Source organism: Schistocerca serialis, chromosome 4 (assembly GCF_023864345.2).
Source record: "Schistocerca serialis cubense isolate TAMUIC-IGC-003099 chromosome 4, iqSchSeri2.2, whole genome shotgun sequence".
In the NCBI taxonomy this organism is placed as follows: domain Eukaryota; kingdom Metazoa; phylum Arthropoda; class Insecta; order Orthoptera; family Acrididae; genus Schistocerca; species Schistocerca serialis.
The window spans coordinates 860,276,474-860,303,461 of record NC_064641.1 but is presented as its reverse complement, the minus strand read 5'-3'; the positions used below and the strand labels follow the sequence as shown (position 1 = coordinate 860,303,461).

The following is a 26,988-nucleotide window of genomic DNA, read 5'->3' as shown; positions in this document are numbered from 1 at the left end:
ATGTACCATTGTATTGTTATGGTGCTATGGAGGGCAGCCAAATGGCTCCTGGTATGAAATTAAATGGTACCCCAGATCATTACTCCTTGTTGTTAGGCCATATGGTGGACAACAGTCATGTTGGTATCCCACCACTGTCCAGGGCATATCCAGACACTTCTTGGTTCATCATCAAGACTCAGTTTGAAGCGGGGCTCATCACTGATGATACTTCTACTCCAGTGAGTTAGATCTGAGGCCAAATGTGCCTGACACAATTGAAAACAAACTTGTTAGTGTACGCAGGTCAATAGAAGTGTGTGTGAGGGGTACCTGAGCTCAGCTCCCTTTCAGTGAGGCACCTGTTAATAGTAGCTCCAGTTGTATGTCGGATTGATGATAATGAGCATCTGGGGCTCTGAGAGCCCCTCCAACAGCTGCGTGGTCCTCATGTTCTGCCATTTTATTCAGGTTGACCAGTTCCATCTTGATGCTATGTTTGGCCATAATTCACTCATTCCTGCCAACATTGTTGAATAGTGGCATTATTCCTATTCAGATGTTGAGTGATTTGCCAGTTACTCCAACTGGCTTGTCTGAACCCAACAGCATGTACTTTTTTTAAATGCTGACAACTGTGTTTGTTGTTCACATGCCTGTCTGCAAGGCATACTGACTGTCCAACAGAGTACACAGAATGATATTTGCAGACCCTTTTATGCTCTAGTATCAACAGGTTTCCTGTGTACTTTCCTTGTCAGCTGCGTGATGAAATTGCTCTGCAGTGTCACATATTCATCCATTGGCCGTCAAAGTTTACGATTTTGCATTTGCTGGTAATGCCTGTCTGAATATCAGTTTGTGACCAATTTTCATAGTTCCTTTATAGTGAGTCATTTATTTTCTTATAGTAATTGCCCTGCTTCATTTTCTCCCTTGTATATTCTACAATACAGGCAGTTCAGCAACTCTCTTAGTGCTGTTTAGAGACAGTAGGTTATCTACTGGCACTACATTTCACCCTCTCACTTCTCTCACTGTCGTAAACCATCCAAATTCAATATTATTTGCTACACCTCATCGCAGTCATGTATATAAAATAGTTTCACTTAAGTCTCAGCATTCGTACATCAAGGCAAGAGGTAAGGAGACATCTCCATTTAGGGTTTCTCAGCCAGCATGCAGTTTTACTTTTGCTATCTCTGAAAATATTTATGGTCATATCCTCAACATCTCTGTGGATATGGGTACATGTTTTAATGTGTTAAATTATTTTCTAAATAACTTGAGATGTGAGTCGAAAATGAACGTAAACTTATTTATAGTTCCAGTTAATGGTGATGTTTCCAGTACTTAGTGCTTTGACTGTTTTAGGTGTTTGTTATTTTATTTAAATAAGTACAAAAACATTTTGAATAATTGACCTCTTCATGTTTCAGCACCTGTGTAGCTGGTCAGTGGGTGTGCACACAGACACATTGCTCTGCTCGGTGTGCATCTGTAGGCGACCCACATTATGTGACATTTGATGGTCGTCGTTATGACTTTATGGGAAAATGTTCATACCATCTTGTGAAGGGAGCTGATTTTAGTATTGAGACAGAGAATGTTGCATGTGCAGGATCCATTTCTGAGGTTAGAATCAATTACATTTAATGCTGTATATGCATATGAAACACATCATACCTTATATCTGTTAAAGTCTATGTCACTGCTACTTAACTGTAAAATTTTTCCTTTCATATGGTATGAAAACACAGACAATTCTCACAGTTTTTTTTAATTAATCATCATTATCACCAATCATTAAACTCTGTCTTCTTTGTTCCACCCTCAAGTATTTTTTTTTGTTTCCATCTTTTCTTTGGTTTACCAGTCTCTTTTGTTTTTTGTTTTTTGTTATAGTTCAACAATGAGTTTGGTGTTGCAATTTTTTGTGTCTTTGTTATATGCTTTTGCCATATTTCTTTTATTTCACTGTTCCTTCATTTGGATTAAATATGTTTAACTTCATTAGGATATCCATTTACCTTATTATCAAGTAATGTGTAACTAACTGCTTCTTTCAGAAATCTCATCTGTGCCCTTTCTACACAAGGAAATGGCTTAACGGAGAGCCATCCTTCTTTGTCATTTTTCTGCCCTGTAACTGCACTTTTCACTTTAATGCCTGATCTGCTTCAGGGTTTTGTTTTTCTGCCTCATGATCCATCTTGTGTTGTATTTGTTGCTTCATGCATTTTTATTCATTTTATATATTCTCTGTGAATAAGTACTGCACAGTGTAATTGCTAAAATAAACTACAGTTGTTCTATCTGGTAAAAAATGCTTCACATAATCTCATACATAAACAGATGTCTTATAGATGTCTATCAAATTGATTAGTCAGATGTATCTTATGAAACAGTAACTTGAAATGGTGCACGTCTAGTACACAGTCAGTGTAATATTTAATAAGAAATCTACCATGGCCTCACATCTTGTCTTTTTCCCTTAGATTTTAGTTGTTTGTCAATTCTATAGATACACAAACTGAGGTGATAAAAGTCATGGGACAGCACTATGTTCATACACCGATGGTGGTGGTATTGCGTACACAAGGTATAAAAGGGCACTGCATTGCCGGAGCTACTCAGGTGATTCATGTGAAAAGGTTTCGGACGTTATTATGGCGCCACGACTGGAATTAACAGATGTGGTAGTTGGAGCTAAACATATGGGACATTCCATTTCAGAAAGCGTATGGAATTGAATATTCTGAGATCCACCATGTCAGGCATGTGCCAAAAGTGCCAAATTTCGAGCACTACCTCTCACCACTGACAACATAATGTCTGACAACCTTCACGTAGGACTGAGATCAATAGTGTCTATGTAAAGTTGTCAGTGCTAACAGAAAAGCAAAACTGCATGAAATAATCGCAGAAATCAATGTGGGACATACGAGGGATGTATCTGTTAATACAGTGCAGCAAAATTTGGCGTTAATGGGCTGTGGCAAGCAGATGACCAACACAAGTGCCTTTTCTAACAGCACATCACTTGCAGCACCTCTCCTGGGCTCGTGACCACATTGGTTGGACCTTAGATGACTGGAAAATTGCTACCTGGTCAGATAGGCCCTAATTTCAGTTGACAAGAGCTAATGGTACAGTTCGATTGTGGTACAGACCTCATGAAGCCATGGAACTAAGCTGTCAACAGGGCACTGTGCAAGCTAGTGGTGGCTCCTTAATAGTGTGTACTGTGTTTACAAGGAATGGACGAACCTTTCTGGTCCAACGGAACTAATCATTGACTGGAAATGGTTACATTGGCTACTTGGCGACCACTTGCAGCCTTTCATGTACTTCATGTTCCCAGACAACAGTGTCATGTCATTGGGCCACAGTTGTTCACAACTGGTTTGAAGAACATTCTGGATAGTTCAGGTGAATGATATGGCCACATTGTTGTTTCTAGACAAGACAGCCTAGACACAATGAGAGGAAGCCGAAAGGCACGCGCTAAGCTAAAGCTGGATGGCGAGAGGTCTGAAACAGGATATGTAATGAATGCTATAAAGAAAAGTACGTAGCTTCTGGAATACTTAACTTTAATCCATCCTTTTGGTACATCTGGAGATTGTGGCGATACAAGTGAGACTCTTTAGATACATGCAATGTTACTAGTGGCACCTTGCTAGGACGTAGCCATTGACTTAGCTGAAGGCTATTCTAACTATCGGCTCGGCAAAGGAGCGAGGCTTCGTCAGTATAGTCGCTAGCTACGTCGTCCGTACAACTGGGGCGAGTGCTTGTCAGTCTCTCGAGACCTGCCTTGTGGTGGCGCTCGGTCTACGATCACACAGTGGCGACACGCGGGTCCGACATGTACTAATGGACCGCGGCCGATTTAAAGCTACCACCTAGCAAGTGTGGTGTCTGGCACTGACACCACACACATAGACTACCTGGTGTGAATCCCATTGAACATTTATGGTATGTAATTGAGAGGTCAGTTTGTGCACAACATTTTGCACCTCAATGCTTCCACAGTTGTGGATGGCTACAGAGGCACTGTGGCCCAATAATTCTGGAGCAGGCTTTCAACAGCTTGTTGAGTTCTTGTGATGTTGAGTTCCTTCTCTATGCCAGGCAAAAGGAGGTCAAACATGATATTAGGAAGTATCCAATGATTTTTGTCACTTCAGTGTACCTCTCTTACACCTAGCTTTATATCTATGTGATAAAGCAAGAAACTGTGGGATACCTTTTGTCAGTGAAAAAATTCTGAAATAGAATTTTAGGTTTCATTTTTGAATCACCAGGTTCAGTATCAGTTTGATCAATACAAGTGATGAACATTTGTAAAGAAAGTGCTACAATTAACAGTTAAGTCCAAATCAAAGTTCCTATACAGTTTCTTCACCAAAAAATGACTGACTCGAAAATGTAGGTAATTTATCAGGTAAAATTTTTTGAGTCACAAAATTATTTATATTTTTTCTGTCCCACTAAACATTTGTGCAGAGACAGATTTGGGGTCACTGGTAACTTCATATTTACTTTGATGAGAATAGTTTTGGAGACACCAGTAAAGGCTTCAATCGATTGATTTACAGTTAGACTGTGTGTGTGACATACATTGCAGGTGAAAATTATCCCGTTTAAGATGCTTACCAGAAGAGAGAGTGCTGTTAGGAAATGTGCAACTTCCCCCATGACAGCTAACAATTTTGACTCACTTGGCACATAATGCCCAGTGAAGGAAGGCATCCATCATAGGAGAAAAAGAAATAATAAGAAATAATAATCATAATAATAAAACAATCTGCTGCATTAATTGTTTTTTGCAAGTATCCAAGATTGAGATACTCGGTATAGCTCTTAGCTCATTATAGGAACAAGATGAATGTGTGAAACATTTGCAAAGATGAATGCATGCAAACATTTGCATAGATGCAACAGAGAAAACCTGTAAACTGATTATTTATTTGAAATTTCTGTCTTTGGTTTTCAGTTTAACTCAGGTTTGCTTCACAGGCATACAGTTACTCAGGGGTAATGCTGTGACTGGATTTATCACAATCTATTTAAGATCATGAATTATATTTATAGCTGGATGTCTCATGTTGACAAAACATAGAATTATACATAAGGATTTGTATTTTGTGAAAACAATGAGAATCATTATTCTTATTTTGCATTGCTAAGGAATTTAGTCATGGGTATTATATATTCAAATATTTCATGTTACACATATAATGCTCTATGATTGGTAGGTAACATTTAACGTATTTTATAGGTCCAGTTCTACATGCTTGATGCATAGGGTTTCTAGGAATATGTGCCACTGAGAAGTGCTGAGTGTAGGTGCAGCAGTTTATGAAAGAAATTATTGCACTTAAGAAGATTTTTTTATGGTAGATGGTATCCTATCAGAGTTATGACAATTGTTGTGGGAGCAGTTTGTCAAAGGAGACACTTGAACTAAATAATAAATAAATGGTTTATTTGTCCATAATAACTTAACAGTCATGGAAATAGTCAGTTTACAAACACAAGAACATTAAAAAAAAGTTTAGAAGTAAAGGTAAATTATATACAATAACATTAAAAATCCTTGATGGAGCACAAATATTTATCAATTAACAGTTGCTTTAATTTTGTCTTAAATTTGTTTCCTTTTAACAATTTTATATTATTTGACAATCTGTTATAACAATGTCTCCCAACAGAAAATGGGCTATGATCTGTTGCTCTTTTGTTATTAAATTTTATGTGGCAATCCTCTCATTTTCTTGTATTATAATTGTGGATTTCACTATTGATTACATTATCCTCCATATTTTCCTTTACAAACAGTGTAATTCTGTGAACAATGAATACACTGTTAGTATGTTATACTTAATGAAATATTCTCTACAGGACTGATGCTTACTAATATTAGCTATTATGCTAATTGTTCTTTCTGGGCTCCATATATACCGTTGGAGCCCCACCCCAAATCTCAATACCATATTTCAGGTGGGAGTGTATAGTTCCGAAATAGATTTGCCTTAAAACAGATAAAATAGAATCATGAGCACAATAATTTTTAGTGCCCTTTTCAGAAAATTCATTTCTGGTGATATTCCTTGGTGTCAAACTGTGTACCACATCTGTATTCAACAGTATAAGTTCTAGATAACAGGGTATATATGTCGCAGGACAACTGGAAAAATTCCAGGAATTTTTTCATTCAGGAAACATCTGGGAATTTTTTGGAATTCTGGGTATTTTTTGTTGTTTTGCTTTTCAATTTAATTTTTGTAATTTTGACTGTTAATATTGACTGTTAATTGCTCACATAGGGACCATGAGGATAAGATTAGAATAATTACTGCATGCACACAGGCATTCAAGCAGTCGTTCTTCCCACACTCCATACATGAATGGAAAAGGAAGAAGCCCTGACAACTGGTACAATGGGTTGTATCCTCCGCCACATGCCTTACAGTGGTTTGCAGAGTATGGATGTGGATGTAGATGTAATAACTGATACTCTAACAATGAATTTTACTTTACTCTACTACTCCAGAATAATACTGCAGCAATAAAACATAAACAAGAGAATAACACCAAAATAAAACTTTAGTTGCAAAGAAAATGCACTATTTACAATACAGTGCATACACAAGTGTCTGCAACACCAAAATGTGTCAAAGACTATGCAATACTTTGTAAGAACAGACTGCTTTCACTGTGTCTTTCTCTTGGGCCTCGTTTCAATGTGCGTGACGTCACAACTGTTTACACTTCTAACAGGTCACGGTAACATATTGCAAATGGTGGTCTGAGAAGTGTTACTGTCAAAATACATTTTGTTTTATGCACTATGTATTGTGTTGCATGTGAGAATGTGCAGTGAATTTTGTAAACCATGGAGCAATAGACTCTCATTCAGAACTTATCACTGTGGACCAGCCACTTTGAAAAATTTTGAGCCCAGAAGACCAACCATTTGAGCCATTATCTAAAATTTTACTGGCACATTTGTGTCTGATATATCTTAAAGGGTTACACACACTAAAAAGGCCAAGTTTCTAGGTTAGCTTTTCAGATTTATTTTAATTATTTCATAGATTACAAATTATGCAATTATGATGGCAAAAAAATACAATTATCCTTCAAAAAAATACCCTTGATTGGCTTTTCTATGGAAAAGACGAAGTGCTCAATAGAACACGTAGTCAGCCACGTAACCCACGAAATGTTCGGTGCACAGTAGTTAAATTTATAATTGTGCTTGTCAGAAATATTCAGCTGCTGCAATTCAAGCTGTGCTTGTAGACTCCTGCTTCACCACACCCTCAGAAAAAACAGCAAAAATTAAGAGTTGCCAAACATTAAAGATTTTTCCAAAACACAATGTTTTGTTTCCTAAGGTGTCGGGAAGTTGTATATCAATGTGTAAAACCTTAATCCAGTCAAAGGATTGATAAGTTTTACAGCTCCGATGGAATGTATATTCTCTCTTGACTTGGAAAAAAGTACTTCCACCAAGGGTTTAGAGTGTATTTTCACCACGGAAGAAGTGTACTTTCACCCATGAAAAAGTGTATTTTTAACCAGGAAATTCTGGAAAGATATGGAATTTTTTTTTCCTGTCCATATATGCACCCTGTAAATAACTGTATATTTCCCCCTATAAATATAACTAAAGAAAGAATAACAAGAAAAGTGCACTATCTGGTAATGCTGTGAATAATGGTACTGAGTGTCTTTCAGTGACAAAAAGAGATTGTTGTCTATTTTTATTCTGTATGACATGGTGATTCTAAAATATTCTAATGGTTTTAATAGAAGATCGTTTGTGAAGAGTCTTATGTTACTAAATTCCAATCAAGTTATTGAATATCATGTATTTAATTATGCAGGCCATGAATTTCCCAGCATCTGTGGCAGGGGAAATGCCATCTTGCAACAAAGCAGTGACAGTCCGAATTGATGACGTTATTGAAGTGAAGCTACTACAGAACCGAGAGGTGCTAGTGGATGGCCGTGTGCCAGATGAGCTTCCTGTCAATGTGTCTGGTGTATACATTCATGAAGCTTCATCAATGTTTGTTGTGGGTAAGAAAGTTAATACTTTAATACTGTCATATAGGACAATATGTCACAAACACAATGCCAATTACATATTAACTGTGACTCCTAAAACAAAATATATGAACTATCTAAGTCTACTCCAAACATAAACCACAGACAAAATTTTGACACTGAAGAGTGGAGACACATTCAAAAAACACTAGAAAATTAATAAATCCGTGATATGGTGTACTATATTTTGTAGTTTATTTCCGTATTCACAACTTTTATCAATGAGTTATATTTTTTGATACACTAATTACTAATATGTTCAAATACTTCTATTACAACTAGATAGACATACTTTAATTACATCAAGTATGGGATTCAAGTGATACATGTCTTTGCTCATTCTCCTTCAGCCTCCATTCATGATGAATTAATGTGAATGTTTCACCAAAGATGTCATCTCATAATAAGCACAAACATATTTGATTAAAAAATAATTAATCAACTCCATGAAACTGAATGGAAAGATTTCCACCCCTGTCAGGCGTGATATGATGCTAAAATGGGAATGTTTAGCTATCAAAGAACTGGGTTAAATCCTAAATGCATCAGTTTTAGAGCTCAAAGAGATGTTATATTAGGCCTTAAATGTTACATGAAATGATTGGAGAGGAAGATTGAAACTGGGGATGTGATTGGAGAGGGAAAGAATGGCAACAGAATAGAAGGAATTGATCCATGATTGATGGTGCATGGTACCAATGTTCCAAAAAGCCGTGTACAAAGATGAGATTTTTCAAACCGTCATATTTTGGGTGCTGTTGATCACAAAAATAATGGATCAAGTGTTTTGGATAGCCCGTGACCTATGGCCCTTTAGTATACCTATCGGAAGGAAGGACAGGGCCAAAATTTCAATAGTACACATTTCCTCCAGCCCAGGCAAACTGAGTAAACCAGTGGGTTCTTTTGCATTAGGTGTGGTCTAGGGTGGGCTTAAGATGGCTTGTAAAAGCACGATTTGTTCAGGGACAGTCCTGAGAAAACCCTGAAAAACTATGATTTTTAGGTATCAAATTGTGGGGATGTCCACCACTACGATTTCTATTCACGGAAAATCATTGAAATTTTTACTGTATGTTCTTAAGATGGTATTCACAGGAAAAAATTTCTTTTGATATCATTATCCATTATCAAGATCCAGATCTTCAGAGTTACTGCTTTTATGCACGTAATATCTGGTCTAAGGCATAAACATAGTTCTAAGTGATGTAGTGAACACATGACAAGAGTTTTGGAGTAATCACAAGGGTTCTGCATTCCTCAAACTGTGTTTTTAATCACTATTTTTCACCAATAAAACTTTGATGTTCTGTCTCTGTATAATGGGCACTTCTTACCTATACAGGCTGTTGTGACCTGGAAATTGTTCAATGGTGCCACCTGGCAGGTTAAGCATTTTACAAAAAAACTATTTTGTCGTACAAAATTCATTTTACTTGCAAATTAAACACTGATTCTTGGAATACTGTAGGTTTAGCCTAAAAATGTTGTGCATTTTTATATAAGGTAGTCTAAAGTGAAATTGTATTGGATGGAAGACAATTTTGTATTAACCTTATATTATCCCTATTTATTTGTTGTGTCAAAGTATATTTGTTGTGTCAAAGTATATAAACAAATTATCAAAAACTTTATTGACCTACAGAATTCATTTTATATAAGCAGCACACCCAGCAGTAATAGGGAAAAGAAGGGAGCCAGCTGAAACATGCTCCTGTCAGATCACAAAAAAAGTGAATATGCTCCTCCTTAAAAGACTCCAACTGAGAAGTCAGGATGTAGTTTCCTCAATCTTCATTCCTCCTTCCTCACCAAAAATTTTTGCCTGCAAACATATTTGCCATTTTTTGTGTTGAATGAGAGACAGTGACTGACAGTGAAAGAGAGAGGAGATGGTGCCAGTGGGAGTGAAAGAGAGAGGAGACAGTGATAGTGGGAGAGAGAATGACAGTGAAAGGAATGATAGACAGTGGGAGCCAAAGAGAGAGAAGATAGTGAGAGACAGTGGTAATAAAAGATAAATAGTTAGGGGTGGAGATTGTAGCAGTGGTAACAAAAGACAGTGGTAAATGAAAAAGAAAGATAAGGGGGACCATACATAGGTTTAGGTCTCAAATAGGATTTAGAATGTTCTGTGTTAAAAGAGCGCAAATACACTCCTGGAAATGGAAAAAAGAACACATTGACACCGGTGTGTCAGACCCACCATACTTGCTCTGGACACTGCGAGAGGGCTGTACAAGCAATGATCACACGCACGGCACAGCGAACACACCAGGAACCGCGGTGTTGGCCGTTGAATGGCGCTAGCTGCGCAGCATTTGTGCACCGCCGCCGTCAGTGTCAGCCAGTTTGCCGTGGCATACGGAGCTCCATCGCAGTCTTTAACACTGGTAGCATGCCGCGACAGCGTGGACGTGAACCGTATGTGCAGTTGACGGACTTTGAGCGAGGGCGTATAGTGGGCATGCGGGAGGCCGGGTGGACGTACCGCCGAGTTGCTCAACACGTGGGGCATGAGGTCTCCACAGTACATCGATGTTGTCGCCAGTGGTCGGCGGAAGGTGCACGTGCCCGTCGACCTGGGACCGGACCCCAGCAACGCACGGATGCACGCCAAGACCGTAGGATCCTATGCAGTGCCGTAGGGGACCGCACCGCCACTTCCCAGCAAATTAGGTACACTGTTGCTCCTGGGGTATCGGCGAGGACCATTCGCAACCGTCTCCATGAAGCTGGGCTACGGTCCCGCACACCGTTAGGCCGTCTTCCGCTCACGCTCCAACATCGTGCAGCCCGCCTCCAGTGGTGTCGCGACAGGCGTGAATGGAGGGACAAATGGAGACGTGTCGTCTTCAACGACGAGAGTCGCTTCTGCCTTGGTGCCAATGATGGTCGTATGTGTGTTTGGCGCCGTGCAGGTGAGCGCCACAATCAGGACTGCATACGACCGAGGCACACAGGGCCAACACCCGGCATCATGGTGTGGGGAGCGATCTCCTACACTGGCCGTACACCACTGGTGATCGTCGAGGGGACACTGAATAGTGCACGGTACATCCAAACCGTCATCGAACCCATCGTTCTACCATTCCTAGACCGGCAAGGGAACTTGCTGTTCCAACAGGACAATGCACGTCCGCATGTATCCCGTGCCACCCAACGTGCTCTAGAAGGTGTAAGTCAACTACCCTGGCCAGCAAGATCTCCGGATCTGTCCCCCATTGAGCATGTTTGGGACTGGATGAAGCGTCGTCTCACGCGGTCTGCACGTCCAGCACGAACGCTGTTCCAACTGAGGCGCCAGGTAGAAATGGCATGGCAAGCCATTCCACAGGACTACATCCAGCATCTCTACGATCGTCTCCATGGGAGAATAGCAGCCTGCATTGCTGCGAAAGGTGGATATACACTGTACTAGTGCCGACATTGTGCATGCTCTGTTGCCTGTGTCTATGTGCCTGTGGTTCTGTCAGTGTGATCATGTGATGTATCTGATCCCAGGAATGTGTCAATAAAGTTTCCCCTTCCTGGGACAATGAATTCACAGTGTTCTTATTTCAATTTCCAGGAGTGTATGTTTGCATGGCAAAATTTGTGGTGGGGTAGGAGGAATAAGGATTGAGGCTGGTGATACCCCACTTTCCTGTCAGAATCTTTCAATGAGGAGCATATTCATCTTTTTTGTGCTCCTGTGGGAGCAGTTTTCAGCTAATTCTTAATAATTCTTATGTAAGAATTAGTGTATGTCTCGCTAATGGCAGCCAAGATCTGGTGAATTCTAATGACTGATTAACTGTGATGGAATGCTTACTAAGGTTTGCAAGACAGTAAAGAATATAACTTGGAAACCCTCAGGCCTTGACTACATTAAGTGATTATTTATTTATTTCAAATTTTAGCCGGACAGTCAGATAATATTTTCCCAAAATGTTGGAGCTTCAGTGACTATACAACTGGCTGTTAAAATGTATTCTTTCTTGGATGGTGCTGAAATTAGCATAGATAATTAGAAGGTCATATGTGACACCAGTGTCACACAGTCTGTTCACATTATGTTGTAAGATCCCCTGGTTTGTTTGTTTCTCTTGCAAAGTACCTCTCTGATTCTGTTCTGTGTATGGCTTAGCAAAAAAGGAAGACTGCCAAAAGATTTCTAGTTGGGATGTCATTTGAACTATTGGTTTTACTGCTCCATTTGATAGTTTCACTCTAATCACTTACTTTCTGTAACTACAGTAATATACAGAAAGCTTTTTCTGAACTACACATTTCTCACTGCAGGCAGCACCCCATGCAGGTAATACTCTCATTCTTAGTTCTTTCAATGTTGGCAGTAATTCATCTATAAATGCTGTGTGAGGCTATGTCTGATTTATCTAAAGTATTTGATTGTGTGGACCATTCTGTACTTTTCCAGTTGGATCATTATGGAATTAAGGGAAAAGTTCACCAGTGGTTCTGTTTGTAACTAGTAAATAGAAAGATTGCCAATAAACTGTGACAAAACACAGTTTATACAAATTGTGATACAAATGAAATTTGATTCTTGTAGGATGGTCACTAATTATAAAGCAAACGTTTTAAAATCTTATGAATAAATATGAAAAGCTTTCTTGTATGACATTAATGAACTTCCTTAGAAATGTTATCTGCTCTCTTCAATATACAAATAATTTTTGTTGTTGCCCAAATGGAACTGAGGAAACTACTTTCCTTTGCTTATTAACAGGTAGCTTGAAAAGACCAACTTACATTTAATATTCAGTATTTTTACTGAATTTTCTAGACTAAATTAGGTGCATCATTTAACAACTTCATTGTTATGTTATATATCTAATACCTGATTCAGCATTATCTGTATCAGTTAGAACTTATAATCCCCTGTGACATACTCTAGCTGACATACAGTCAAAACAGAAACCTACAGATCCCATCATAAGCAAACAGCTCTACCTCACTGTTCTTTTTTATCATAATTAATAACAGATATCTTGTTAATTTCACTGTGCTGCTCATGTTCAGTATGATCAGTGAATTCAGCCGACAACTGCATCCTTTGTCAATAGGGAGGCCTGAGATTGCATCTGGATGTGGTACTTGCAGCATATAAAAAACTTGATAGTTAACATGTGTTGTAACTTAATACATTATTACATTTTCATGGAGTTTGCTTCATTTTTGCATAAAAGCGTAGTCCATTGCCAGTTTTAATTATTTGGATGTTTAGCAGTGATGTAGTGATTTGTCTCACTGTGTCACATTTAACTAATGGGTTGCATCTTCTTGACGATTTTCTGACTTTTATCTTCACTACATTTTAGTGTAGGCTTTTTTATTGGGAGGGGGGGGCGGTCTTTTGTAGTTCTTTTCTTATCCTTTTGAAGCTTTAGACTTATGCAAGGACTGCTGTATCATTTGAAAAATTGAAGCATTTGGTTTTGTTTTGTTTTGTTTTGTTTTGTTTGGATGGATATTATCATAAATAGTGAAGAACATGGTGCAAACATGCTACCATGAGATAAGATATTCTTTTAAGTTCTCAATCTGCTAGCTTCCCTTGAGGCTGTTAATTTTGTGTTTTGAAGTTTTATATGATACGTCTTTCTCATTCCATATAGTGTGCATAGAGAAGCAGCATGTGCTCCTCTGTATCATTTGGTGATGTAAGTTAAATGAAAATGACACTGACAGTGTTATTCTTCCCATTGGACACTTCCTTTCAATGTCAGCTTGCTGACTTTTATTGAATAGGTACTTTTTTGGCAGTGCATGTTGTTGTATCACCAAGAATAGTCTGACTATCTCCCATACTTGATGTTCTTGTACCATATTTCATGCTATTCCACTCATCACATATCTTTCATGGCTGCTTTCACTTTTCTTTTTTGTTCATCTCTTACCTTAAGCTGTCCTTTTTTCTTGCAACCCCGCCCCCCTCCCCAGTATTTTCCAAATTCTTTCATTTTCCACTATTAAATTTTCCAGCTTACTGTATAATCTTTTTTCTTATTCTTCAGTCTTTATTTATTTCTTTTCTTTTTCAAAACTTCTCATGTGTTCACTCACTTTATTATTTGCACTTACTGAACTTAATTTGTTTGTATCCTTAGTACTGAAGCTTTGATATTACATTGTTAATTAATATTTATGTCATCAGACTTCTTGTGTCACTGGCATTCTTTTCTGAAACTTGAATGATTGATTACTAGTAGCTTCTCTGTTATTAACCAATACTTAATTTTCTCTCTCTCTCTCTCTCTCTCTCTCTCTCTCTCTCTCTCTCTCTCTCACACACACACACACACACACACACACACACACACACCTACATGTCATTGTTTTTGTGTTAGTAAAGTGCATGCTACAACATAATTCAATGTGAGGGTGTGGGGAGAGAGATTAAGAGCACTGCTGCCTTGTTCACATCTTGTGATTCTATATTTAGGTAATTAGTTCTGTTTATTGTGTACTAGCTAATTTATTTGTGCTTTAGTCTAATCATGAAAGATTGTGTAATAAATGTGTTCTTCATATCATAGTGAAGCTTCCAAATGGCTTGAAAGTCTTTTGGGATGGAGCTACACGAGTCTACGTAGATGCACCCCCCAGTCTTCGTGGAAAAACAAAGGTAAGCATTGTTGCCTATTAGGAACTGCTATCTGAAATACTTTCTATAAATATAATTTTCTGGTATGGGATCTTTGTAATAGCATATACATAAGACCAAAGTTGCTTCTGATTGTGAAGTGTGCACTGGACACATAATTAGCAATGATTTCACTGGTGTAATAATTTTTTATTCATTCGTTGATTCAGTAGTTTTTAATTGATATGCAGTAAAAAAATTTGGAAAAACATTACTGACACATATCTTTTTCTGTATGAAATATTTGCAAATTGCTGCTGCACACAAAGGAACCTTGTCTTGTACACACTAGTAAGACACCTGTTTCAAAAAGGTCTCTTCTAATGCATACTTCTACTTCTACATCCACATCTACAATTGCCTCCATACTCTGCAAACAACTGAGAAAGGTCTTGAAAAGGGTACTTCACATTGAACCATGTATTGTGGTTGCTTCCTGTTCTATTTGAGTGTGGAGCACGGGAAGAATGAACACTTAAATGCATCTGTGCACATGGCTGTTACTCTAATGTTGTAATACTTGAGCTTCTCCCAGCATGTAACATATTGAATGTTCAGATAACTTATGGGGTATGCAACTAGGCAATGTCTAAGGACCAAACACTAATATTTTGACAGATGGACACCTTGACATTTTGAAGGCACAAGTGAAATAAAAGATCACTGTGCATGGCAACTTAACTCCTTGCTGGATGGAATTACGTCAACCAGGAAACAAAAGTTGGCATATGCAGAAAGACAATACACACCCTAAACCTCTAGTTCACTATCACCCATACCCTTTGTGGTTTGACCATGGAAAGCGTAGGATCTCAGGTAGAATTTAAGAAAAATCATCCATCTCTATTTATCAGGTCTTTTGCAAATTTAATCTCGATAGCTTCCCTAATTACTCTATCAAAATAATTCGAAGTACATGCCAGACTTTCTGTGATGCTGTAGTCCATTGTGTTGTTGGCATCACAGATTTGCTTGGCTGTTACAACTGTGTATGATGCTTATAGTCTGTACAGCATTCCTCCACGGTCTTGATTTTCTGACCAGTTTACATTGTGCCACAACTTCTACATGTGCACACATACTCTTCAAGCCACCATATGGTGCATGGTGGAGGGTACCTTATACCACTACTAGTCGTTTCCTTTCCTGTTCCACTCGCAAATAGAGCAAAGGAAGGAAGAGTGTCTATATTCTTCCTTTCATCTGACCCAGTGTGGATCCCATACAGTCAAGCAGCATGCAAGAATGGGTCACACCAGTGTTCTATGTGTGGACTCCTTTACAGGTGAACCACACTTTCTTAAAATTTCCTCAGTTAACCGAAGTCAACCATGCAGCTTTCCTACTACAATCCTTACATGTTCCCTCCATTTCATATAACTTTGCAACATTACACCTAAGTATTTAACTGATGTGACTGTGTCAAGCAGCATATTACTAATGCTGTACTTGAACATTACAGGAGTTTTCTTCCTACTCATTTGCATTAACCTACATTTTTCTACATTTAGAGCTGCCTGTTGTTCATCACACCAACTAGGAATTTTGTCTAAGTCACCTTGTATCCTCCTAAAGTTACTCAATAGTTGACACCTTCCTGCACACCACAGCATCATCAGCAAACAGCCACAGATTATTACTCACCTTGTCCATCATATCATTGATGTATATAAAAACAAAGATGAGGTGACTTACCGAACGAAAGCGCTGGCAGGTCGATAGACACACAAACAAACACAAACATACACACAAAATTCAAGCTTTCGCAACAAACTGTTGCCTCATCAGGAAAGAGGGAAGGAGAGGGGAAGACGAAAGGAAGTGGGTTTTAAGGGAGAGGGTAAGGAGTCATTCCAATCCCGGGAGCGGAAAGACTTACCTTAGGGGGAAAAAAGGACAGGTATACACTCGCACACACGCACATATCCATCCACACATACAGACACAAGCAGAAATATGTCTGCTTGTGTCTGTATGTGTGGATGGATATGTGCGTGTGTGCGAGTGTATACCTGTCCTTTTTTCCCCCTAAGGTAAGTCTTTCCGCTCCCGGGATTGGAATGACTCCTTACCCTCTCCCTTAAAACCCACTTCCTTTCGTCTTCCCCTCTCCTTCCCTCTTTCCTGATGAGGCAACAGTTTGTTGCGAAAGCTTGAATTTTGTGTGTATGTTTGTGTTTGTTTGTGTGTCTATCGACCTGCCAGCGCTTTCGTTCGGTAAGTCACCTCATCTTTGTTTTTATATATAATTTTTCCCACGTGGAATGTTTCCTTCTGTTATAATGATATCATTGATGTATATAGAAGATAACAGCATCCTATCACACTTCGCTCAGGCATTCCTGATGATACCTTTGTCTCTGATGATCACTCACCATTGCGCACAATATACTGGGTTCTGTTACTTAAGAAGTCTCTGAGGCATATCTGGGTATCTACTTGATATGCTTGTATCTTTGTTAACAATCTGCAGTGGGGCACGAGATCAGATGCTTCATGGGATATGTTAGACCTCTGCCTTGTGCAAACCTTGATCATTGTTTACAGTCCTGAAAATGGGACCTAATCTTATATTATTGACAAAAAACTTTGTTTCTTCAAAATACAACCATTCCTATTGGGAATACAACCTGCATAAGGCAAGGAAGTTGTAGAATTAGATGCCAAATCACTATTCCTGTCACTCATTTGATCCACAATTGGTAAGTTGGTGAAAGGTAACTTCAATATGGGCTAACTCATCTGAGGTAATAATGGGCTCTATGAACAAAGGCTCTATGAACAAAGGCACAATGTACCCTCTGATGCTGAACAGTGTGGTGACAACCATTAGACTGAAGATACAACTCAGATTGAACTGGCTTCCTATAAACAACTCATGCCATTGTACAATCATCCTGTCATTGTTCCTCCTGACTAACAAATTAAGAAAGGGAAGGCAATCATCCTTTTCCATCTCCGTAATAAAGCAAGTATTCAGATGAATTGGATTGAAGTGTACAGTTATTGTTTAACCGCACCAAATATTGTCCGCACAGAAACATCTGCAGGCGTAGATATGTGTGTGTAAGAACATTGTGGCAGCTGTGGTAGTTATTCTCTCTTTGTGTTGCATGAAAGAAAGTGGCACAGACCATAGTAAGGGCGGAGAAGAAGAAGTGGATGGAAAAATGGACAAGAATGTTAGAAGAGGACAGTGAAGGGAACAAAAAAGTACTTTACACCATGGTAAGAAATAAGAGGAACGACAGAAGCGAGTGCCTGAGGATCATGGATAATAATGGAAGAGTTGTGGAGGAAATGCATGAGCTCAAAAAGATTTGGAAGGAGTACTTTGAAGATCTGTTGAATGCCGCCAAGCGGGTAACTAACAGCGTTGGAGAGTCTAAGGCAGCATACGATTATAATAGTGGGGAAATTGATGATCTAACTTGGAATGAAATGGAAGAAGCCATAAAGAGGATGAAAGGGGGCAAGGCACCAGGTTGGGACGAAGTAACAGTGGATATGATACGAGCAGCAGGAGAAGTAGGATCCCAGTGGCTATACAGAGTGCTGAGGGTGGTGTGGAAGGAGAACAGAATTCCTGAGGATTGGAAGAAAGGAATTATAGTCCCGATCTTCAAGAAAGGAGATAAAAGGAGATGTGAGAACTACAGAGGAATCACCCTGCTATGCCACTGTGGAAAAATCTATGAAAAGATCCTGGAGAAGAGAATAAGAAGCAGTATTGAAAGTAGACTGCAAGAGGAGCAGTATGGTTTCAGACCGGGAAGATCAACAACGGACCTCATATTTGCGGTAAGGCAATTGCAGGAAAGGCACTATGAGTACGGGAAGGACTTAATCATGGCCTTTTTAGATATTGAGAAGGCGTATGACAGTATCTGTAGGGACAAGCTCTGGGATGTGCTGAACACAAAAGGGATAGATGAAGAGAACACGAAAAGTCAGAAAAATGTATGAGGGAAGTGAGAGTTGTGTGAAAGTGGGGAGGGAACGTACTGCATGGTTCAAGCTGGAAAATGGGCTGCGACAGGGAAGTGCACTTTCGCCTTTATTGTTTATTATTGTTATGGATGAAATCCTACAGCAAGTATCAGATGCAATTGGAGATCATAAAATGAAAGCAGTGCTTTTTGCCGATGACCTGATGTTATGGGGAAATTGCGAGAAGGAGGTGGAAGAGCAGTTAGATGTATGGGAGGCAACGGCAGCACAATATGGAATGCATTTCTCTGCAAGGAAAAGTGAAATAATTGTCACAACAAGGAAGAAGAATAGGCCAACTGTGGATATAACTTGTGGAGGGGAAAAACTACAAGTGGTAGATAACTTCAAGTACCTGGGAAGCATGATTGAAAGTAAGGGGGGAAACACAATGGAAATAAATGAAAGGTGCAGAAAAGCAGGGCAGTTCTACAAATGCATTAGGGGGCTTATTTGGAGCAAGGAGGTGCCACAGAAATCCAAGGGAATTATATACCGAACCTACTTTGTCCCCATATTGGCATACGGAAGTGAGACATGGGTAATGCACAAAAGCGACAAAAGTAGAATACAGGCTAGTGAAATGAAGTTCCAGAGGAGCAGGTTGAGTGTAACAAGACGAGACAGATTGCGAAATGTGTATGTGAGGGAAAGACTAAAGGAGGAACCAGTACAGGACAGGATAGAAAAATCAAGACTGCAGTGGTATGGACACATGAAGAGAATGGATGAGGGAAGAATTCCAAAGAGGATGTTTGATCTGCAACTGGAGGGGAAGAGGCCCAGAGGAAGACCAAGAGATAGATGGGTGAAGGGAGTGAAGGAATGTGTGATGAGAAGAGGAGAGAACTGGACGAAGGTGGAAGAGGGGGAATGGTGGAAAGACAGAACACGATGGAGAGGCTTGTGTTCCCGACAGACCCAGCCAGTGGCTGGAAACTGTCCAAGATGATGATGATGATGTGTTGCATCTCCAAAAATGTCCAATTAAAAATACAAGATCTTGTCACATCGGAAGACGGAAGTTAGGATGTAGCTCGATAGTAGAATGAAAACTGGCAACTTCTGCATACTATAACTTTCACTTAATCATACTGAGGGAACACAACTGCATACATCTTTCTCGCACCAGCTCAAAAAGACCAACAGACCCTGAGATCGGTGAAAAAAAATGAGGTACATAAAATAATTTCATTTTAACCTTGAATTTTCTGTTAGCTTACTGAGATGATCAAATCTCCCTACAATATCTTTGCAGCATGGGGATGGTGCGAGTATTTATTTATATGTGTAGGTAATTTAAAGAACCCACACAAACTGGTCATTCAATAAAACTAAACTGAAATCAAAACATGTTGCATTTGTTTAGTTATTGAATGCCAAACCAAACTTCAGTTAAATTTAATGAAGAGAAACCTAGTAAAATATCAGAGTCAATCCAGTATAGTCACTCTGATTGCCATATGAAATGTGCTGAATTGCTAATGTGGTGTACATACTGATCTACTAATGGGATCAATAGAATAGCAAGATAGTTTGCCAGACTGTATGTCAGAGAACCTATGTTACTGACAGCATATCTCAGAGAAATTCCTTCCTTATGAGTCCTTGGAAGGCAGTGTAATACAGGAGGGACAATGCAACATCTGACAAGAGTAAAACGTTGGAAAAGATGCCACAACCTGCCCGCAGCTCAGTCTGTGTAACTGGATTACTTAGAAAGAACAGCATCTGTGATATGTCAGGGGCCAGTTATCAAAATAGTGTGCAAAAAATGGAAACAACAACTCAACTGTACACCCAGGATATAATTATACTTATCCAGCATAACTGTAGAATTGCTCTTAATCACTGATTAGATAACAGTATCAGGATCCAACCTGAGTGAATACAAAGTAGACCTCTCTGCTGCTGTAATATTACTCTTGTATGACTGTTCTCGTGTGAACATATGGCATACTTCTCTTCCAGCCTCCTGAGCAATGTCTGGAAGTAGTCTAAAAACAGCCTGTTTGACACAATTTATAAAATTAACAACTGGCAACAGTAGTATTGGCACATTTATACCATCCTTACCACTGTTTAAAAAGTGGTGGCAAGCTGAACTAATAAACATGATAGCATAATGTGGCATCTCTTCCAATGTTTTACTGTTGTCAGATGATTTTGAATGAACAGCACTTTCATTTTGCTCACCACCCTGGTCTTCCCAAATCTTTAAGTTGTCACCGAAGTTGTCATCACTTTCTAAAAGATGCCATTCTATTTCTGAATCAGACAAGTGCCTCCTTTTTGGCATTGTGAAAGGTTGTGAAATAATAACACTAAAAAAATGCTAGTAGACTATCACTACAGGCATGAAGTGTGCTCATGAAACAAACTTCATAACTAGCCAAGAACACATTTGTGCAGTGAAAAGTAATGTTATAATGACATTATTTCGTCACTGATTTTTGATTGTTTTATTTTGTAATATTATAATAACATTATAAGGAATTGTAATGTCTTTAACATTTTTTGTACCTCTCATGTCAATATCCAAGCTTTAATTACTTTGTAACAAACTTAGTGGAAACTGCTGTCAAATGACTAACCTCGAGGTAATAGTTCCCCAATTGGAAACTTCTGGTCAGTGAACACTGAATGGCAGAACAGCACTGTCCTGTCATTCTGAAACCTTTGTGTTAATGCAGTTAGGCAGTTCAATACTGCTGGGAATAAAAACAATGAAACTTCAGAAATAATGTTGCTATGTTCTGAAAACTCTTGCATAAAATAGAGAAACAAATACTTACACTGTATGCTTGCACATCCCTGATTATCTTTAATCAGTGGCACAATGTACCACAGATAATGTTCATTCACATTCAGTACACACATATTATGATGGCTGTAGCTCCTTGATTGATGGTTTGCTTATCATGAAATGAAATTAGTTTATCAATACGCCTCTCGCTGCACCGCGGTTCTCTTTGCCAGTGGTTAGAGCACCACAAAATGATAACAGAATACAATATTAAAGTCAATGGAAATGACTTCCTCTGAAATTTTCTTAACATCACTAAAAGTCTGACCTCTGTTCACATGTTTTTGAATTATGTAAAATGCAACATGCTTTCTGGTGTGAATGTGAGTGCACTTCACATACCATATTAGGTGGAGCAGCCTTTCACTGAACTGCAAGCCTGCTCAGTCAAAGTTGCAACTGTATTGTAGAGATGTGTGGCATAGTTGTCGTTGATTGTGGACATTGACCTAACACTAACAGCATTCATGTGAATGAACATCAGCAAGTGATAAGCATTCACAACATACAATCTAGAGGAGTGGTTAGCCAAGTGTTTGTTAACAACATGAAACTTGTTCTACTGAAAACATTAAGTATCTATTCCAAATTGGATAGTCATTTTCATCTGCTCAATGAAAGTGAGGAAAGCGTATCACTCTGAATGTGGCTGGGCACACTGGGAAGAGTAAGAAATGTTACGCTGTTACCAAAGTATTCGCTCTACAATGGTGCTACGTGGCACAGTCTCATGTTATGTTAATGTGGATTTGATGCTGAATAATTATGTCAGAACTCTACTAATTTCTGTGGCTTAGTGTAAAATGTATTAAGCTTGACAAAGCAATAGACTACCCATTTCTGTCTGACATAAGGGACCAAAAAAGAAATTGTCAGGTGATAAATCACATGAATACAGGCAGTGAGACATTAATTCAATGTATTTTCCCTGTCAGATAATCAATTTCTTAACATTTTGTATGACACAATGTAGAAGAGTGCAACATTTTTGTTTGTTTTTCCTAGTTTCATCAATGACTTGTTATAAATAAATTGTTGTATAGTATTTAGCAATAACTGTTCTTCATTCTCTAAAACAATGTCTGACACATTCTCAATGCAACCAAAGAAATAAACAGTCATTTTTGTGGAAGTGCTTCAAAAACAAGTCAGTTTTGTTAGTTTTGGTTCAATTTTGAAACATCAGCTGCTCAGTTTTTGGCTTGTATTTATATGTCCAAGTTTCATCTCTGAGCATCTACATACACCAATTGACACTAGCCTGTTTTTGAGCTTCTGTCAAACTGTGTAGTGTGGGTGAAGATCTCTTTCATGGATAACTGTCCTTGCAAAATTGAATTTGGGACTGTTGATATGCCTAGGATGCCTTTATCTCATGTCAAGTTACATGGGACGTGTCTTATATGATTTTGTGCAAGTTTTTTGGAACAACAATTGATTTCAGTTGACTATGTTGGACTACTGCAGATGAACTGTAAACAGTATTTTCTGAATGTGATTGATTACCATTTTCTGAAGGTGATTGATTGCCAGAAGTTAAACAATGCAATTTGAAACATTGATATTGAGTTATGCCTTTACGAAAATTGTAAAAAATCATTCAGTGAAAACCTTCATGTAAAATTTCCATTTTTTCACCACACTTTTTCTTGAAACAGTCACTGTTAACAAACCACCAAACCATTTTCAGAACTACCATTGTTTAAACAATGATGAATGACAAGTTGAAAAACTATAGTCATGTGAGATCTCAGTAGCACCACTAGTGGTCGTTTCTAGAAACTTATATATAGTTGGCTTCTTCATAGATACATAACAGTAGTATAGACAATTCAATAAATACAGCTACAGTTTTAAAAACTATGCATGGTAAAATGAGTTGTCCGATTTCAACAGATTTGTTTTCCATTTTTTTCAGTGGCATTGACAAAACATTCTAAGGCCTGTCACTGTCTTTAAATTTACAGTTTCTGATAGCCTCTGTCTCAAAATATCAGAATTTGCTCTAGTTTTAAACAGAGGACAAAGACATAAATATAGAGATGCACAATTTTATGGTACTCCTGTAATTGAAAAAAGGGAATAAATGTTCAATAGTACCATCCGTACTTAATATAAGAACAATCTCTCTCTCTCTCTCTCTCTCTCTCTCTCTCTCTCTCTCTCTCTTTCTCTTTCTCCCTCACTTTTTTGTTGTTGTATTTTTTCCACGTGAGATAGGAGACCCATGAGGTCTTTTTGTAGATTCTTCTTAATTAAGTTCTGAATGTATATAAGCTCCTAGAAAATTGAAACATCCAATTGCTTTATTCTTAGAGAAACATTAGACAAGCCGTTTGAATTTCGTATCAATTGCAAAGGAGTTGACTAGCCGAAAAACAATTCAATGCATTATCTTATAAAGAGCTAAGGCATTGTAGTGTGAAGTAAGCAAGGTTTCACTGTCAGCAACAATTAATGATTGACTCTAATTACACAACAGGGCTGATCATTGATAGCCACAATGAAAAAGAAGGGCCTGAGGAGATTGCAGTTAAGCATGAGTAATAATTTCTTCTGAGGTAGAATGTCTGTTTCTGACTAGGACAAATTGTCTTTTATTATTCAAATAGGAAGACATTTGTATTACTAAACTGCTAAAAACACTGAGACCCAGTTCCAGGGTGCCTATCTAATAGTTTCAGGGGGAACAAGGATTTGACTTTCAGTATCTCATATAATTATTGGCTGAATCTAAAAATTTAAAATGTTGTTGTTATCCACTCATTAAATGGCATAATCTAATATTTGAGTCTTAACACAATAAGTCAATTATTAATGTTATTTCTTGAGGCAGTGTAACTGACAGTGTGCATATTACCACGACTATATTCATCCCGTATTTGAGAATGAGAGCACTTAACTACTACAAACAAACTTAATACATGATTTCAAACTTTCTTAAATGTTTTCCTTTCTGACACTCCCCCCACCCACCCACCCACCCACCTACACACACACACACACACACACACACACACTCACACACACACACACACACACACACACTCACACACAGAGTAATGAAAAGAAACAGTTTATTGCTTGCTACATTTTTGCTCTTGTGTAGTGAACCTTCAACAACAAGCATGGTGTTTTAATTTATTATGCATTTGCTACTAATTCTATTCACACCACATTTTTCAGACAGTATCCACATATACTACTGAAAGTTCCTGCAAAATTATATAACTGTGTGACATGCAGTTCAGGAGATACAATGACATAAACACTGAGGTGCACGACACTCTAGCTTTTCTTAAAACTGAGTGCAGATCACCCAGATATGCTGTAACACTTCAGTTTTAACTTATTTCTAGAGTAATGAAATGTTTGAAGCTGTTTTATATGTGAGAATTTTATTCTGTAAAGAACTGAGTATGGTATTACTGGGTATATCTAATTTGTGTTTCTCTTCACTGTTAAATTCCAGTTTCGTTTGTAAGACATAACAGGGAATTCAGTCAACTGCTTTACTCAGATCACACAACACGAGTGGTATCTTTGTATTTTCAAAAGCTCTGAATTTTTCACAAGCCCCATGTCTTAACCAGTTTCCACCTCCTTCTGTTCTGCAACAAGGGCTTATACTTCAGGGTCTTTTGACATCTCATGTACGTTTTTGGGATAGTTTCCACACGACACTCATTTTTTTTAGCTTTCATTCATTTAATGTTGGTCAAAGTATCTTCCAGTGGAAACACCATCTCCATTGGGCTTGTTTGTTCCGAGCACTTCTCGCAGATTTTTTCTTTTAACCTGCAAAATTTTGCTTTACGGTGTTTTATTTGATTTTATGTGACCTGAATAATACTTGTGATTCTTCAAACAATGGAAAATCCAGGATGTAATGCAACAATATTAGAGTAAAAGATTCACACAGTGATAGCTTTTGGCCATTAAGGCCTTTGTCAGCAATAGAAACACACACACACACACACACGCACACACACACACACACACACACACACACACACACACACACACACACACACACACACACACTTACACAAACACATCTTGCACACACGTCTGCAGTGTCAGATGAATGAAATCACAGTTCAGTTGTCTGAGGCTGCAGACGTGTGTGCAAGTTGCGTTTACATGAGTGTGTGTGTGCCTGTGTGTGTATGTCTGTCTACTGCTGACAAAGGCTTTAATGGTCAAAAGCTATAATTGGCTATAATTGTGTGAATCTCTTTGTTATGCCTATCGCGTCTCAGCATCTCTGCTAAGTGGTGAGTAGCAACTTTCCTTCTCTAATATTGTTACTTGTGACTCTTCTAATTATTTTTTTTTCTGGACTCAGAGAAGTAAATTAATAAGTACAATGAAGTCCTCTGATTGATGTTACAAATTTAGGTTCTACTCACATGGATCTCCCATAGAGACAAAGACAAATAAAAACTGAAACTTTTTTTTGATTGCCTATTGAAAAATACAAAATGCACTCATTTAAACACAATCAATAAATCAGTAAAATAATCTTGGCTCTCACAAGCAAAGTCATCCTAAGCTTGATTGAAACAAGTCCACAAGGAACATCTGTGTGCGAGTCTGTAATGCAGAACCAAGAATTGCCAATGCATCCTGTGCTAACTGAAGGTCCATTAATGTAAGCTAGTCCAGTGTACATATGCACAGACAAGATTCAGTAGCCAACACAAAGTGCACACATAGAAGTGCTTGAGAGCAACTGCATCTCATGAGGTTCACCTATGTTATCACTTCCTGGAGGGTGCTCTTGCTAGCAGTGCTCCCTGTGACTCTCTTAGCACCCGCTGTGGCTGTGGCATTTGCCACTCTGTCATTGCTGACAATATTAGTGTGATCTCTATGTGTTCTGGTGGGTATTCTGATAATCATTCAGTTCAGGATATGAAAGAAATCAATGACATTATAAGATGTTGGAAATTTGTAAGACAAACCACTGCAAACAATTTCAAATTTTTGTTTATACCATGAGTTTGTATAAGTAGGTGTTCTTTCCTATAATTGCTGGACTGCAGTTTTGGTTTGAAAGACTTTTTTTACCAAATTAAACATCATTATTGAAGGCTGATTTTATATCTTTTAGTATTTTCAATAGGGATTGTGTGGTACCTTCAACTCAAACCAGAAAGATGACTTCCTGACACCTGAGGGAGACACAGAGCAGACAGTTGCAGCATTTGCCAATAAATGGAAGACTCAAGGAGAGTGCGTGGATGAACCTGAGAAAACATCATCTCATCCCTGTGACACTAATATTCAGAACAAAGAAGCAGCCATTCGCCTTTGTAGCAAGTTGCATGGAACAATTTTTGCTGGTAATACTTCTTTAATTTATGATTTTGTTATAAATAGTAACATCTGAAACCTGTGCCAGTTAATTTTTCTCTTGTTTCACACTGTTAACTAG

General features: G+C 38.4%; 1 protein-coding gene across 1 annotated transcript in view; it reads left to right on the top strand.

Annotated features, from left to right (window-relative positions):
• Positions 1–26,988, top strand: part of LOC126473497 (hemocytin) — a 568,134-nt gene that overhangs the window by 157,439 nt on the left and 383,707 nt on the right. Inside the window, exons 16-19 of the mRNA XM_050100583.1 lie at positions 1,419–1,614; positions 7,881–8,076; positions 14,646–14,734; positions 26,677–26,896. Coding sequence (XP_049956540.1) covers positions 1,419–1,614; positions 7,881–8,076; positions 14,646–14,734; positions 26,677–26,896 — 701 coding nt within the window. The remainder of the gene's footprint in view (positions 1–1,418; positions 1,615–7,880; positions 8,077–14,645; positions 14,735–26,676; positions 26,897–26,988) is intronic.